We start from the raw sequence: 18559 nt of genomic DNA, 5'->3' as shown, positions 1-18559 counted from the left end.
TAATAGTTCGTTTAGACCGGCTTGGGCCCACTTGGCTTGCAGCCCCAGATCCAGGGGGTTCAGCTGGATGTCCAGATGCACATTCAACAGTTGGAGATTGCGTTAACCTTGAATTTTGGCTGCTTAAATCAGTCAGCTCTTTTTCAGAACTTGGTTTCTCTGATGAGCTGTATGAACTTACATGATCAGTTTCTGAGGAAAAATGATCTGGCCTCAACTGATCACCATGCCGTCTATACATAGTGGTTGACACACCTCACCTTAAATATGACATCACACGCCTTATATGATACTGGTCCAGTCTGCTGCAACACAACTCCAGACAACCATTTTGGATCTCCTCCAGCTGTATTACGCAAGAAAACAGACTCATAAATAAAGATATTTAAGAAAAATAAAGATATTTGATCTTCAATGCACATCTGTTCGTTTTTTAGGTTTTTCACGCCCACCTTAAAGGTCTGGACATATCTCTCTGCCAACCCATTAGTGGTTGGATGTCTAGGTGCCCCGGTACTATGCAAAATACCATTCCTTCTTACAAATCTCTGAAATTAGTAGTGAAAGTAGTAGTAGAAAGTAGTAAAAGTAGTAAAAGTAAAAAGTAAAAGTAGTTGCATTGTCAGTCACAATCTGTTCTGGTAATCCAAATGCTGGAAACAATCGCTTCAGTCTGGTAATTATAGCTTGAGATGTAATGTATGACATTAGGAAGACTTCTAACCACTTTGATTAAGCATCCACTACAATCATAAACTTATTGTTCGGGAGCAGCCAGCAAAAATCTATGTGCAGACGTTTCCAAGACAGATTTCCATGGATGAAGAGGAACTTGACTGGGAAGTTTCGCCCACCACACATATACCATCGAGCCAGGGCTTTCATTTTAACAATGCCAGGGTGTCCTGAATGAAGTTCATACAACACAGATTTCCGAAGTTTAAAACGTACAATCACCCATGTCACTATTCCATACAACCCTGTTCCATTGATAACTGAATCACCTCCAACTCTTCTGCCACTTCACTTGGCCAACCTTCCATTAGTTGTAGAAAACTGTAGAGAAAACTTTTTTATAATAATAATAATAATAATAATAATAATAATAATAATGTGTTAATAATAATAATAATAATGTGTTAATAATAATAATAATAATAATATGTTTATAATAATAATAATTATAATAATATGTTAATAATAATTGTTGTTGTTATTAATATTATTATTATTACTAATATATTATTATTACTAATATATTATTATTAATATATTATTATTATTAACATATTATTATTAATGTATAATTATTGTTATTATTAACATATTATTATTATTATTTGTATTGTTAATAATATTATTATTACTGTTGTGGTTGTTGTTGTTATTATTAATATTAATATTAATACATTATTATTATTAATATTATCGTTGTTGCTGTTGTTGTTATTGTTGTTGTTATAACTTGAAATAATATCGTCTAATGGATTCAGCATCAGAACTCAAACATATCCTCAAAGTAAGCCCCCTATTGTACCAATAATTTTATGGACTTTCCCAATGTGAAAGTGATGAGGACATAAAGTACAACATTTTCATACGTTTCAATAACCAATAGAAAAGTGACATACTTTCACTGACCGGGACGAGGCAACGATGGACACTTTGAGTAACCAATCAGAGCAGAGAACTCGCCAGGTGTCAACCAATTGAAAACATCAGAAACTAAAACCGCCTCCTTCATTCGCTTGCTCAGGTGATGACGTGTCAAGAAGGTGCCGGAAGCAGCGTTGTCGCTCCGAAAAATGGCATACCAGACAATCCGACAGGAATATTTACAGATTCCTGTGGTCACCAGAGCTTATACGACTGCATGCGTACTTACTACAGCCGCCGTGGTGAGTAAATCTGAAGAATATTGGGAGTTTAATCGTTATTTTCATCCATGGCCTCGTCCCAATGCAGTTGAAACACAGCTGGCAGACTGACTGTGGTGTTATCAGGACACATTTACATAAATCTTCTCTGTAAAGTGTGTATCCGAGTTAAAAGTAATATGTCTAGGTTTACATATTCAGGTTTCAGGTCTGCGTTTTCACGTGTTTACATTTATTTGTATGACTTTACCTTGATTGTAAAACCACAAAAGGTCTGCTCAGAGTTAACGTTACTTTACTTTTGATTTCAGTTATTCATTGAGCTTAATATTAATTCATTATTAAACACTGTTTGTTACACTGAAACCTGAATATTATTCGTTTATGACTGGTGTTTAATTCTTTTTTTTATAGCAATTAGAACTCATCACACCTTTCCAGCTGTACTTCAACCCAGATTTAATACTGAGGAATTATCAGGTAAGTCTGAATACCAATGTGCTTTGTTTTATTTATTTTTTAATTAAACTATTTCGTAGGCCTTTAAACAATAAAATATTTTTTTTAATTATTTGTCATGTAAAGTTTAAGTAAAAATTATTAGCCCTTCTGAATTATTAGCCCCCCTGTATATTTTTCCCCAATTTCTGTTTAACGGAAATAAGTTTTTTCCACACATTTTTAAACATAATAGTTTTAATAAGTCATTTCTAATAACTGATTTATTTTATCTTTGCCATGATGACATAATATTTGACTAGATATTTTTCAAGATATTTGTATTCAGCTTAAAGTGCAATTTAAAGGCTTAACTAGGTTAATTAGACAAGTTGGTTTGTTCTGTAGACAATCGGAAAAATATAGCTTAAGAGGGCTAGTAATTTTGGCCTTAAAATGGTTTTTAAAAATTAAAAACAGCTTTTATTCTAGCCGAAATAAAACGAATAAGACTTTCTCCAGAAGAAAAATATTATTGGAAATGCTGTGAAAAAGTCCTTGCTCAATTGGGAAATATTTGAAAAAGTAAACAAATTCACAAGAGGTCTAATAATCTTGACTTCAACTGTATATTAATTTAGTATGTTATTGTAGTGACTTAATTTTAAGTTGAATTATTATTTAGTCATTTAAATCTCTGAGGCATTTATTAAAGACTTATTTACTTTTAGAAAGTGCATGAAAATATAAGTTTGCACTCTATCTTTTTCCAACAATTTGGTTTAGTTAACACAAGATATTTAACTCTTCTGTGTTTAATGCTTAGATGCATGACATTTTTGTGGGTCAATTTGACCTGCATTGGATTTAGTATGAATTCAGTTTGACATTATGAAAATCACACAAAACTAAACGTAAACATTTGAGAACAGTATACAGTATATGCTTTTCTGAAGTACAGATGGATGTACTATAGACCAGTGTTTCCCAACCCTGTTCCTGGAGGCACACCAACAGTACATATTTTGGATGTCTCCATTCTCTGACCCATTCATTTCAGGTTTTGGAGTCTCTACTGATGTTATGATGAGATAATTCAGGTGTGTTTAATTAGGGAGAGGTTGAAAATGTGGACTGTTGGTGTGCCTTCAGGAACAGGGTTGGGAAACACTGCTATAGACCATTTCAATGTGGCAATGTCACTGGCCGATGAACATTTCTGGCTTGATGCCAAACTCTTTCATAACAGTAAAAAGAAGCAATTTAATCATAACATTATTTACCAATATGTGGACCTTTTTGCATTCTTGAAAGATATGGAAATTACAAATGTAATACAGGAAATACATTAGGACCACTGTTATTGTTTACATCCCTCAAAATGGTGCTAGCAATGTTTAGATCAATATTCAATTGCCAGAAAATGAACATATAAAAATGTACTCTGTCGACACAAGATTTTATTTCCGATAAAAGGATGTGTCAAATTTGTAAATGAAAACACTGTTAGAGAGTGATTTAGTAATAATGATAATTATTATTTATTTATATATATTTTTTGGTTCAGTATAGCTGACTTAAACCATTAAATTAGCAGTTCAGTTTGACCCAAGCATAAAATAATTTTAATAAAAGAAAATGTTGGTTTGATTAATGCATCAAAAATTTGAATTCATGTTAAGGATGGTAATGGTCAAAAATCAATAACCCCATAAGATGACCCTGTACAAAAGACAAGGTTTAACCTTTTTGTCATTTGACAGAATGATCATTTTTAGTAGTTACTATAAGTTATGGATCTAAAATGCCCATCTTTAAGTCATGGAGTGACCGCTTTTTCCACACATAAGATACATAAATGCAGTAATGATAACCAATATGGATTAATAATGACCAGGGCCAGACAGAATCTGTGGACATTTTTTACTATTTGTGTGCAGAAAAATAATCTACGGAATTACACAGAATGATTTCGGTGATTGAATGATTTTAATGTTGACAATGCAAATCCAATTTGATCCACTTAGTCTTATGTCTGTCATATAATAAATCTACTAAAAGACAGAAAATATTACTTTACAAGCTGTTTTGTAAGTAAATCATATTATCATTTCCATATTAGTCAATAATATTACTGAAATTAGTTTAAATATAAAATAAATATAAAAATAAAGAAAAAATATAAAAACAAATGTAAACACATTTATGCAAGTAAATAAATAGACTCAATGATGGGCTAAAAAATCTGCAGAAATCTGATTTCTAGGCGCTCAGATTCCATGTGGGCCTAATGATGATTTACTGGACTGATTTAAAACACCAGCACTGATTTAAAATGTGTGTATTGAATATAATAAATATGTTTCTGAGCAGTAAGTTATCATTGCATTATACAATTTACCCCTCATAGTAACAACTACAGAGCTTTGATGATAAAGGTTTTGTTTTATAGATAATTGTGTGAAACAGGTTTTTTGGTAAACAAAGTTTTGATCATGATGTTAATTTAGAGCCCACTACACTGTAAACCCCCACAGTCAACTTTATCAAATGAAATGAGTGTAGTTAACTCAAAATTTACTGAAGTAATTCTTCTCATAGAGTTTTGAACTCTGTGTTGAAGGCAATGAGTTAAATAAATACCTCATTACTTCAGCTTAAGTGGAGTACGTTCACAGTACTCGTATAGATTAGGGTTTTTTTTTTTTACTTAAATGGTTTGTTGCAATCGGTTTCCAATGGTTTAAGTTGTCCTAACTTATTGGGTTTTACAGTACTCAGTTAGTTTGAGTTCTCTACGTTTATTGGGTTTTACTGTGCTTAAATTGCTCAGAGTTTTGAACTCAGTGTTGAAGGCAATGAGTTAAATAAATACTTCATTACTTCAACTTAAGTGGATTAAGTTCACAGTACTCATTTTTGTACTCACAGATTTGTTGCAATCAGTTTCCCCATGGTTTGAGTTACTGTAACTTTTTGGGTTTCACAGTGTAGGATTAAATTTGAAGTTTGTGTTATTTGAATAATTTTTATGTATACTTTTTTTCTGTCCTTAGGTATGGCGGCTAATAACCAACTTTTTATTTTTTGGTCCAGTTGGATTCAACTTCTTGTTCAACATGATATTTTTGTATCCTTGAAACATTTACGGTAATGCATTCACCATCCTATTGTAAAAGAAGCAGTGTGCATGAGGTATTCTATGTGTTGTTAAAGTCTTTTTCAGTCCTTAACTGAGTTTGTCAGGTACCGATACTGTCGGATGCTGGAGGAGGGCTCTTTCAGAGGGAGAACCGCTGATTTTGTCTTTATGTTCCTCTTCGGTGGCCTTCTCATGACTGTATCCTTCACTTTTTCTCAAAAGAGAAGCACTCATTTATCTGCATAGCATGGCAGCTGTTGTTTAACATATGTATGTATGCTAGTATTTATATAGCACAAATTATAGTGCCTTTCATTCACATATTATTGAGGTCAGCCAAAATGCATATTAAAGTGATTTAATATGCCCCAAAGATGACAGTTTACTCATCCTCAAGTAGTTATAAACCTTTATGAGTTTCTCTCTACTGTTGAACACAAAAGAAGATATTTTAAAGAATGCTGAAAACCTGTATCCATTGACATCCATGCTAGGAAAAACAGATGGAAGTCAGTGGTTTCAGGTTTCTAGCATTCTTCAAAATGTTCAACAGAAGAAAGTAAGTCAAGCATGTTTGGAACAAATAAAGGGTAAGTAAGTGATGACAGACTTTTCAGTTTTGGGTGAGCTATCTCTTTAGACAAGGTTAAACGAGGCCTTAATGGGATAGTTCACACAAAAATAGAAAATTTTCACACCATTTACTCACACTCAAGTGGTTCTAAACCCTTATGAATTTCTTTTTTTTTCTCTTGAACACACAACCAACATATTCTGAGGAAGGCTGTAAAAAACCTTTGACATCCGTAGTAGAAATAAAAATACAATGGAAATCAATGGCTGCTTTAAATATTTTTCATAATATCTTATTTGTGTTCAACAGAAGGAACTCAAACACGTTTAGGAAGTCAGTTATGACAATTAAAATTTTGCCATTAACTATCCTTTTAAAGATTTGTTCACTGAAACGTAGGAGGATTGACAGTTTTTATAAAAAGAAAGCGCATTGTGTAATGTATTTTATTCATATAAATTTGTATCTATTTTTATGTCTATATACTGTGTATTAACACGAAATAATACTTCTCTCTGAACTGTTTGAGGAGAATAACCTCCTCAAATGCTGACATTGATATCTCCATTCTGCAAAGGAAGTTTTAAATAAGGAAGTAAACAAATGTATAATTCATCTTTCAGATCAGAATCAGAAAGAGCTTTATTGCCAGGTATGTTCACACATACGAGGAATTTGTTTTCGTGACAGAGCTTCTACAGTGCAACAGGATTACAGAGACAGGACAAAAAACAGATAATAAATATATTTTTTTAAAAATAGAAGTAAGTAGTGAGTGCAAATATACAGATTGACAAGTGTATGTACATGTTTATTACTATATACAACGTTATATGTGCAGCTGTTATGTGCAAATTGGCATGTAAAGTGTGTTGTTAAATAAGTAATAAGATATCAAAGCTTTTATTAATTATTACATTTTAAATAAGTGACAAGAAGGTTGGAAAAAATATTGAAATAAATGAAAATCTTTCTGAAATTTGAAATGGATTTTTAGTATATTTTAAGAATCCGTGCATGTCTTGCAAGATTCCTCTCTCTGTTAAACCTATTTTATTGGACTGTCCTGCTTTTAATGTTTGTAGAAGACTTTTTTTATGAAGTGAACTCTAACTTCGTAAAGTTTTGAATTCAGAAAAAGTTTTAGAATTGATTATAAATCAGTGCAAAGATCTCATGCAATATAACTTGTATTTTTGTTTGTTGCAATGTTTTTTGTTAAGTTTATCTTATTTGTTGTATTCTGAATAGTTTTTGCCTCGAAGATCAAGGTAATCAAGCTGACATGGCAATAAATAAAACATACAATAGAAAACAATACAATTAAAATCTCTAGTACATACTTAGATTATCATAATGGTTAAAAACAAACCATTAGCAATATTATTACTCTATTAACAAACCATTAATTAAGACGTTTAGCTCGATAAAGTACTGACTGCTTGTTAATAGTTAGGAAGGTCATTGGTTTTTTGCTATTAGGTAGGATTATGGATGTAGAATGAGATTATACTTTATAAGTTTTAATAGACAGTTAATATTTTAATAATAGGTTGGTGTAAGCCAGTAGTTAAAAGTGAGAATTGTTACTTAAATTAAAGTGTTACCGAACAATAAAAGCTAAAATAATTTATAAACAAAAGTGAAAGAAAAAGAATAAATGTAAAGTAAAGGTCAAATAAAAAATGGATTACAATAAATATGAAAGAAAAATGTATAAATAAAAGATTAGGGAATTGAATTACAATGTCAATTAAATGTAAAGTTTGAACATGTCTTGCATTAAAGGATTGTAGGAACATGTGAAAAGCTGTCCGGCTTTTATGTTTAGTAACATTTTTTTATCTCAACTTTTGTGTCTTGTTATTTTAACAAGTTCATATAAGGAAATACTGGGTTTTGTGGTAGCATGGGAAAAAGAATTATAAAGTGACTCATCTCTTCCTCTGACCTCAAAATGAAGACTAATATAGAAGCATGACAATGAAAGATGGTCTATTTGGCCCCCTTCTGCAATCCACAAAAGCCATTTCATGTAGGAATTTTAAAAACGCATCAAGACTGTCAAATAAAATGTAAAAAATACACTGCAAAAAAAAGTTATTAGGATTTTTGTCTTGTTTCTAGTCAAAATATTTTTAAAAGAGTAAGTAAAATAGACAAGTAAAAGAATTTGCCTTGTTTTTAGAAATAATTTGTCAAAATTAAGTGCTTTTTTATTATTTATTTATTTTTTTCTAAAATAAGCAAAATAATTTACCCCATCGACAAGAAAAATAATCTTTTTTCAAAATGGAAATTTTGAGAGCTTACCCCATTCTATTAGCAGATTATGTTGCTTGTTTTTAGGAAAAACTCACTTAATTTTCACTGAATATTTCTTAAAACAAGCCAATATATTTTTCTTCTCTAGAAATTATTTCTTGATTTTGAGAATAATTAGATATTTAAACTAGAAACAAGCAAAAAAATCTAGGTAACAATGTATGACATGCTGTTTCTTCAATATTTTTTGGAAATTGTGCAACCACATCAAGAGAAATTTACCAATTGAAGCCTCAAAGATTGTTTGATCATTAACAAAAATAATCACCTTTGTGTTGCATTCAATTAAATGGCATTTGTGTTTTCTTTTCTTAATGGCGCTGCAGATATTTGGCACATTTGTGAACCTTGTATTTTTAGGCCAGGCTTTCACCATCATGCTGGTGTACATCTGGAGCCGGAGAAACCCGAACGTGCGCATGAATTTCTTCGGCCTTCTGAATTTCCAGGCGCCCTTCCTTCCATGGGTGCTGATGGGATTCTCTCTGCTGCTGGGAAACTCCATCATTGTGGATCTTTTAGGTAAACACTTGTGGTAATCTATAGATTTAATCACTGTTCTTGCTTTGCCTACATAGAAATCTTAAATGTCATCAATTAAATTTTAGTAACTCTTTCTATGAAGCTCATGCTAATAGTGAAATATAACTCTGTATATATAGTTATATAAAGACGCAACAAACCTTTTAATACAGTTATTAATTTTTACAAGTGATGCATTTTAATGTACAATGCACATGTTCATAACACAAGTATTAATAAGTCTTAAGTCAGTCATGATTGTATTTATAAAGATTCAGTTTGCAATGTTAAAACGTTGTTTTACTATAGTTACAAAAGACTCCGATTTTGTTCTGTCACAAATGAATGTATTTATTTTGTTGATACGACCCCTATGCCTTATCAGTACTTATTGTGAATCATAATACACTTACTAACCTTTTATAAAAGCATCATTGATGGCTTCAAGTAAAGAACAGGAAGCAAATGTTCCATATAAAGATGTGCTCATTATGCATTTATAAATGGTTCAATTGCAAGTTTATCTGAGCTTCCAACTCGTATCTCTAAATCATTATTTCTTTAGGAAAATGTATAGAATAAAGAGAAAAACAAACATGACAGAACATTTAAAGAATTGTTACAATTATTATAAATAATTATAAACTGCATCTTTATAAATACACTCATGACTAATTATAAATCATGTATAATGTGTTATGAGTGGGCGCATTGCAAAATGAAATGCATCACTAGTAAGTATTAATAACTGTATTTGTAAATAAATGTCATTATAATACAGTATGTGGTTTGTTGTGTCTTTATAGATACATTTATAGTATTTAATGATTGGTTATAAATAAATACAGAGTTGTAAATTATTATGAGCATCATAGAAAGCATTTTTTTTGTTTTAAAGAGTAAATCTGTACTTGTGATGCATGACAGTAAGTTGAAATGTTTCATGTATTATTATAATTTGAAAAGTTTTTTTTTTCTTCAATAAAAGGCATCGCAGTGGGACATGTGTACTATTTTCTGGAGGATGTGTTTCCCAACCAACCAGGTGGTGGCAGATGGCTGAGGACTCCCTCTATCCTGTGAGTTATAATGGTTTCATACATTTTTACCATGAATTTTTATTGTGGGTTTGTGTATATGTATGTAAAACTGTTCAAAAGTATGAACTACTATTATTTAAGTGCCTTATGCTCACCAAGATTGAATTTATTTGATAGCAGTACAGGTGAACATTCATTCATTTTCTTTTTGGCTTCGTCCTTTTATTAATCTGGGTTTGCCACAGCGGAATGAACCGCCAACTTATCCAGCATATGTTTTATGCAGCGGATGCCCTTCCAGCTGCAACCCATCACTGGAAATCATCCACACACACAATTCATTTTTTAGCTTACCCAGTTCACCTATACCACATGTCTTTGGACTTGTGAGGGAAACCGGAGCACCCGGAGGAAACCCACATTAATACTGTGATATATTATAATAGTATTTTATAATTATAACTTTGTAACAACATTTTTAGATGCATTTTCGATTTTAATACTTAAAAGAATGTATGTAAAACTGTTAAAGTTTAAAATCTTATTATTATTTAAGTCTCTTATGCTCACCAAGATTGAATATATTTATTAGCAGTACAGGTAAACAATAATATTGTGATTACATCATTATAATATTTTATAAAATTGTAACATTGTAATACATTTATAAAAACATTTTCTATTTTCATACAATAAAAAATGTTTATTCCCATGATAAGGATTTCGGTTTCACATGCTATTTAATAAATAATATGCTTAACAAACATTTATTATAATCAATCTTGTAAACAGTTGACTTGCTTTTTTTGTTGGGATATTGATATAATATTTAAAAAGTAGCTTTTATTTTATATTTTATCCATCCCCCACCCTCCGACCCCCCACCCCCCCCCCCGCCGAAAATATTATGTCATTTAGTAGATTCTCTAATTTTTGTGGCTTCAGCGATTGTTGGGGTACTCTTTTTCCTTTTTTCATCACTTGATGAAAAGTCTAAGCTCTCAAAATCAATAACAAAACTTCTACTCTTGAGACGTTAAGCTTGCAGTAAATGTCAGATTAGCAAATAAAGTGTTATGTTGCTGATTATTGGTGGTGAAAATGGTCAATTATTGTCACAATTTGGACTGTACTAATTGGTCGGACCTGAAGAAAAACAGATTTCCAAAGTTATAACAAATAAAAACACTATCTGAGGGAAAAAAATAAAGTAGCTTTTATATTAAAAATGTTATTCAGTATTGATGCATTACATTGATTAATTGAGGCAAAGAGTACATATTCATTCATTGATTTTGCTTCAGCTTGGTCCCTTTTTTCATCACCACAGCGGAATAAACTGAAAACTTTCAGCATATGTTTTACGCAGCGGATACCCTTCCAGTCGCAAACCAGTACTCGGAAAACACCCATACACTCTCACATTTACAAACATACTCTCATACACTAAGGCCAATTTTGTTTACCCAATTCACCTGTACCACATGTCTTTGGTCTGCGGGGGAAACCGGAGCACCCGGAGGAAATGCACGTGAACACAGGGATGCAAACTCGACACAGAAATTCCAACTGACCCAGCCAGGACTCGAACCAGCGAGCTTCTTGCTGCAAGGTGACAGTGCTATCCACTGAGCCACCGTGCTGCCAAAGATTACAAGTTACTAAAGTAATTTGTTGAAAATCAAGATTTACATTTTATATAAATGTAGTGCATTCTTTCGCTCTTTATATAAGTTTTTTTTTTAAGAATAACACCAATATTCAAAGTGTAGTTTACGCCAAAATTATCTCTCCATCAGGACATCCAGGATGAGCATACAGGACATCAATAGAGCATTAAAAAGATGTTTAGGTGAAACCCTGATTTTTGGATGTTAAAATGCAAATCCACAACTTAGTGCAACTAAAAGATAACCACATCTCTTGGCAAAACATTATTTCTGTTGGCTTGCTCTACATAAATAACCAAGGACCACAGTTTTAACTAAAAAAAAACTTTGTTAAAGCTCTTGCAAAGATAAACGTTGACTCGAATGGCCTGAGGTTGATTAAATTAACAGGAAACTCTAATAACAACTATGTCTTCATGAAGCACAGTGGTTTTTAGCCTTGATGATACCATCAAGTGTTATTGAAAGTCACTAACTTGATGATTTCTGATAGACCGTGTGACTGGAGATAAATTCAGCTGTGAATAAAAAAAAAATAACTTTGAAAATGAAAGTTATTTTAAAGTGAACCAAGACTTCATAATATTACAGTTTTTACTTTATTTACTGTACAAGTGTTTTGTTTTTCTAATAAGAGTTTGGCTAAGTTCAATTTGTTGAACAGCAGTGGTGGACAGAGTAAACAAATATGATGTAAACATTACTCAAAGTATGAGTTAAAATTAGCCCTTTTAGAAGCACTCCAGGGTGGCGAGTGGTTGTGTGAGTGGTTGTGTGAGTGGTTGATGCGTTTACATGCTATTTGTGCATGTGTGTGAAAACGTTACATACTATAGGGAAATTAGTGATTGTTTAAGGACATTTGGTAATTTAAGAACTCAAACAGTTGACGTCTTCATTTTCATCATCATCTATACAGTCTCTGTCATTGCATGTAATGATTTTGCATATTCTTGGACACTTTTAATGCTTCCACATTGTATGCGTTTGCTGCATTTATAAAGTGCCCTATGTGTGATTTGATTGGATGGGAATCGCAGGACTGATTATTCTTCTTAACCAGTCAAACATCTCCGTGTTGGAGGAAAGTCCTTAATCCAGATGGAGGAGTTCAGGTATCTTGGGGTTTTGTTCATGAGTGAGGGAAGGATGGAATGTGAGATTGATTGGCGGATTGCTGCAGCGTCAGCAGTAATTCGCTCATTGTATTGGTCAGTTGTGGTAAAGAAGAAGCTGAGCTGAAAGGCAAAGCTCTCGATTTACCGGTCAATCTACATTCCTACTCTCACCTATGGTCGTGAGCTTTGGGTCATGACCAAAAGGATAAGATCTCGGACACATGCGGCCGAAATGAGTGTCTTCACAGGATGGCAGGGCGCACCTTTATAGATAGGGTGAGGAGTTCTGTCACCCGGGAGGTGTTCGGAGTAGAGCTGCTGCTCCTCCACATCGAGAGAAGTCAGCTGAGGTGTCTCAGGCATCTGTTTCGGATGCCTCCTGGACGCCTACCTAGGGAGGTGTTCCAGGCATGTCCCACCGGGAGGAGGCCTCAGGGAAGATCCAGAACATGCTGGAGGGACTACGTCTCTCGGCTGGTCTGTGAACGTCTCGGGAACCCCCGGAGGAGCTGGAGGAAGTGTCTGGGGAGAGGGAAGTCTGGAGTTCTCTCCTCAGACTGCTGCCCCCGTGACCCAGCCCCGGATAAGCGAACGGAAATGACATGATGACATGACCAATCAAAAATATAAGATATAAGGAGAAATCAAAAGTAGTGACTGCAGATTGAAGGAAAATAGTGGAGTAAAAGAACAGATACAGCACTAAAAAGTGAAAGTGCACTTTTTTTTTACTTATTAAAGTAAAATTCCTGAGGGAAAAACTGCTCAATAATAGTAATTTAAGTATTTGTAATGTGTTACTTTACACCACTGTTGAACAGTAATATATACAAACACCTTAACAAGGAAAAAAAAAATTATGCTGAACAATCAAAAACAAATATAACAAAATTTTTAATTTACTAATCATTTATTCTCCCACAAGTGGTTCCAAACCATTATGACTGATATTCTTCTGTTGAACATAAAAGCAGATGTTTTGAAGAATGTTGAAAAACGGTAACCATTTCAGTGGGAAGTTGTATACAAATGTGTATCTTTTTCATTTTCTAGTAACAAAATTACAAATTTATACAAAGAATATATTTGACCCTCGTTCACCTCAGTAGGATATATCCTGGTGCATTGCCTTTACTTAACCGATGTAAGAAACATAAGGGCACCATTATGCATATTTTTGGGAATTATAAAAAATTAAATGAGTTTTGGGATTCTGTACATGAGTTTACTGTGATGGTCCCGGGAAAGAAATATCACATGACTCTTTTAATATATCTTTTTGGGGTGGAATTGAATGAGGTTTCAGACCCTTTTTTTACCAAAAGGATAGGTCTAATTTCTTATGTATCTAGGAAATGTATTCTGTTAAACTGGAAACAGGAACTCCCTATAGCATTTGAATTATTTAAAAACATCATAAATGACACGCTGCATTTGGAATATTTAACATATAGCTTAAAAACAAAACACACTTTTTTCTTTTTAAAACCTGGACTATTTTTGTGGACCCTTTGTGTGAACCCTTTGACCTGTGCCTACATAATACCCATTGTTATCACACTGACCATTCATAAGCTGTTGTCTGACTCCTGTTTTAATCTAGTAACATGAACTGGATTTGTTGGTGTATATGTTTTTATATTTGTATACTCTGATGCTGCTAAATGCTGAATATTCTTTTTGTCAATTGTGCTGTTTGTTATATTGTAAAATGATAAATAAATAATAAAAAAAACGGTAACCATTGAATTCCATTGTAAAAATAATAGTGGAGTAAAAGTACCGATACAGCACTAAAAATGCACACAAGTGAAAGTAAAAGTACACATATTTAAAACAACTTTGTAAAGTACAATTCCTGAGAAAAACTACTCTAATATAGTAATTTAAGTATTTGTAGTGTTACTTTACACCACTGTTGAACAGTAATATATACAAACACCTTAACAAGGTAAACAGGCTGTTTTTATCCCTTTAAGCTCCAAATTTTTGGCCAAATAATCAAAAACAAACATAAAAATAAAAATTTTCCCTGGAGTGGTTCCAAACCATTTTGACTGGTTTCCGGTTCCAACATTTGTCAAAATATCTTCCTCTGTGTTCCAACAGAAAAAAAGAAACTCCAAAACTGATTTGACACAAGCGGATGCTGAGTAAATGATAGAATTTTCAGAACTGTCTCTTTAACTCTTCCCTCTGTTTTTGTTGCTTCCAGTAAGCTGCTGTTTGACACACCAGAGGAAGATGCCAACTACAACCCTCTCCCTGAGGATCGTCCAGGGGGCTTTGCCTGGGGTGAGGGTCAGCGGCTGGGAGGATAAACTCAGCACCTCCTGTGCCTGATGCTTCACGGACATCTCAGAGAGCAAGAGAAAAAAGATCCTCTCTATTTTTTTTCCATCTTGTTTCTCTTGTGTACAAAAGAACCGGATGCTCCGCTCACAGAGCTAGAAGGGGAGACTTGCAGTTTGTGTGCACATGCCTCCAAATGTCTGCAAGACCCATAATGCTCCTCCGACTGTGGAAATGGGTTTAACAAAAGAACTGACTTCTTGATAAGTTGCTGTCTCGTACAACAGCCATTACAAATCCAGCAGCTGTGAAAGACGAATACAGAATATATTGATAGCCACCATTTTACTTGTTTTCTTTTCTTTTTTTTTAATAAATGTATGTAAGTTTCAGAGTATCTGTTTCAGAGTATCTTTTGTTTTTCAAAAAGCATTTTGGTAACACTTTAAAACAACTAGAGATGTATAGTAACGAAGTAGAACTACTTCACTACTGTACTTAAGTACTAAAAGGCTGTATCTGTACTCTACTGGAGTATTGTTTTTTCTCCTACTTCTACTTTTACTTCAGTACATATTTTCGATGAGTTTAATACTTTTACACCGATAGATTGTTTATGTGCTGCATAGTTACTCATTACAATTATAAAAATGTTACGAATCATTTCAAACCCACATGATCAATGCCAGAGCAGCAGATGGCTCTGTCACGGGTTTGAATAAGCTCGTCATCATTCAGACGATCAAAGAAGACAGCGCTGCCTGCCTGCATTGAGAGCACTTTAGTTTGTTTTCGACATTGGAAAACTCAGAAATTCCACCTTCAACTCCTTCACTGTTCGTGGTGATAAGGAAGAAGACCACCCATGGCCCTATTTAGAGTCCATGTTTGCATTTATTGGAGTGAAAGACAATGCATATAGAATGAAGTGCATACTCTGCCTCCCAAAAGATTGCGAAATAATGGCCTTCAAAGCTTCACAGTCTGATTTTAAGAAATAATAATATAAAATAATAATTCAAAATAATACAATACACAAAACACAGTAGTTTGAGCTATCCGTAAGCGCTAGATAAGTTAACGATAAGTTAACATGCTGCGATGTTATCTGAACGTTAACTAGCTGGCTATCATAAAGGCTTTGTCACGCTGAATGGTGTTTTTGACCCATCATACATGCATATATATATATATATATATATATATATATATATATATATATATATATATATATATATATATATATATATATATATATATATATATAGAAAGAGAGAGAGAGAGAGAGAGAGATGTGTGTATGTATGTGTATATATATATATATGTATGTATGTATGTATGTATGTATATATATGTGTATATATATGTGTATGTATGTGTGTGTAGACTTAGACTTTATATATATATATATATATATATATATATATATATATATATATATATATATATATATATATATATATAAATCAGTGGTTACAGGTTTCCAACATTTTTCAAAATATCTTCATTCATTTTAAACAGAAGAAAGTAGGTCAAAGAGCTAAGAACAAATAATGGGTGAGTAAATGATGCCAATTTTCAGTTTTGGGTGCTATCCCTTTAACAATGGGGGAAAAAAGCTTTTTTTCTTAGTCCAAATATTCAAAAGAAAATAGTCAAAATTCTTAAATCAAGAAGCATTTTCTAGAAAGTCTTGTTTTCAGAAGAAAATAGTTAAAATTCATCAAGATTTTCATTAAAACAAGCTAAATATTCAGCTTGAAATTATACTGAAAGGAGAAACTCACTTAATTTAGACATTTTTGTCTGAAAACAAACTAGGAGTCCTGTAAGAACGCTTTCTTTGCCATTCCTGATGACTTTACTAAGAAGTTATTTGAGTCATTGCAGAGATGAATGGATGTAATATTGTGTATGACTCATGGTAGTCATACACAATATTCATTCTTTTTCCACTGCACCATGACTATATTCTATACTGGACATTATTTCTGTTAAGTGACAAGACTTTTGACTAAGCAATGTCAGACCTTACTGTCCCATTTAAATAATTAAAATCAAGGCATGATCATATTTTATTTTGGTAAAATAAGCGTAATCTAGAGGCCTTTGCCTTTCATATTAGCCACTTCTGATCCCAAATGATCAACTAGAAGTCAAGTTATTATTTGTTGTTCCTAAAACTTGAACAAGACTTTTGTCAACACAAAAACTCTGTTACACTATAAGACATGCTGTTTCTTCAATATTTTTTGGAAATTGTGCAATCACTTCAAGAGAAAATGACCAATTGGAATGACATTTCAGTAAGACGTATTTCCTATCTAAAAATAAGAAGTGAAAGATCGCATTGCATAAGAAAATGTAATCACACTTATGATTGCACAAATAGTACTTGTTTCTGCTCAAATAATGACTTGGTTATATATGTACAGCTGATTTCTTGGTCCTTTATACAGTATATCAAGCTAAAGTTTAGAGCTACTGTTGATATGCCCTCTATCCAACATCATCATAATCCTCGCTGTCGTCAGGGTTTTCAACATCATCGTAATCCTCGCTTTCTTCACCCTGACTTTTAATCTCCACGGCGTACTCTGGAATGAAGACGGGGTGTTGGGGGAAAGCTGGTGTTGAATCTTCAATCTCCACGTAGTCCGGCACAGTCGGTATATCTTCGTAACTGGCACTTGCTGTAAATTCAGACATAAAGCTAGTTACATTTCTGATGCAGAATTTGATTTATAGTTGTTTTTAAAGGTCCAGTGGAATTAAAATAACGTTTTTTTTTAGATGCAAATATCAGTATGTTAGTTTTAAGGATATCTATAAGCTATAGGCCCACAGGGAATCTGCACGCATAGAATTCCGCAGATTTTCCGCAGAATTCCGCAGATTTCTAGCTCATCATTAATTCTGTTTATTTACTTGAGTAAATGTGTGTAAATCTATATTTATGCAGTTTTTAAATTAATTACAGTAATATTATTGACTAATATGAAAATGTTCATCTGATTTATTTACAATGCAGTTTGTACAGTATGTTTTTACAAATTTAAGTGGATTGAACATAAAACAGGGCGACGCAGTGGCGCAGTAGGTAGTGCTGTCGCCTCACAGCAAGAAGGTCGCTGGTTCGAGCCTCAGCTGAGCCTCTGTTGGCGTTTCTGTGTCAAAAAAATGTTTAAATAAATTTTAAACAAAAAATAAGTAGCCATTTATTTACATTATGATGAATAATTATACCTGAAGTCATTTGTTTTCTGATTTAAAAAAAGACCTTGCACTTAAAAGGTTGCACATTTTACAGCACATTTTACAGTCATTTTACAGTCATTTTACAGTCAAGTCTATATTTGTGAAAATGACCTATTTTTTTCAAAGGATTAATTATGATTTTGAGCTCACAACACTTGAAATCTTAAGTTTATGCATTTTCATGGTACATAAGTTAAATTAACTCATATTTTTAAGTGATAGGACCAAAATGCAAAATTTTAAGTTATGTTCTGTCAACTTTACTTAATTGTTTAAGTGAAGATAACATTAGAGTTTACAGTG

The 18559-nt window shown here is 32.8% G+C and overlaps 1 protein-coding gene across 1 annotated transcript; it reads left to right on the top strand.

The window, feature by feature from the left end:
* Window positions 1-1759: 1759 nt before the first annotated feature.
* derl2 (derlin 2) lies at window positions 1760-15393 on the top strand. Its single transcript, XM_056458550.1, has 7 exons — window positions 1760-1898; window positions 2292-2357; window positions 5372-5445; window positions 5562-5655; window positions 8683-8878; window positions 9867-9957; window positions 14922-15393. Exons 1-7 carry the CDS (start codon window positions 1806-1808, stop codon window positions 15025-15027), a joined length of 720 nt encoding a protein of 239 aa, XP_056314525.1. The 5' UTR covers window positions 1760-1805; the 3' UTR covers window positions 15028-15393.
* The last annotated feature ends 3166 nt before the right edge of the window (window positions 15394-18559 follow it).

Source organism: Danio aesculapii, chromosome 5 (assembly GCF_903798145.1).
Source record: "Danio aesculapii chromosome 5, fDanAes4.1, whole genome shotgun sequence".
NCBI lineage: Eukaryota > Metazoa > Chordata > Actinopteri > Cypriniformes > Danionidae > Danio > Danio aesculapii.
Note: the sequence above shows the minus strand (reverse complement) of the source record. Positions and strands in the feature narration are given on the sequence as shown.

What these genes read in the sequence shown, in the direction of transcription:
- derl2 (XM_056458550.1), top strand. Translation starts at nt 1,806, where the DNA reads ATGGCATACCAGACAATCCGACAGGAATATTTACAGATTCCTGTGGTC. An exon ending in TCGGTGGCCTTCTCATGACT is followed by an intron (nt 5,656 to 8,682) that starts GTATCCTTCACT and finishes ATGGCGCTGCAG; the next exon opens with ATATTTGGCACATTTGTGAA. An exon ending in CTGAGGACTCCCTCTATCCT is followed by an intron (nt 9,958 to 14,921) that starts GTGAGTTATAAT and finishes TGTTGCTTCCAG; the next exon opens with TAAGCTGCTGTTTGACACAC.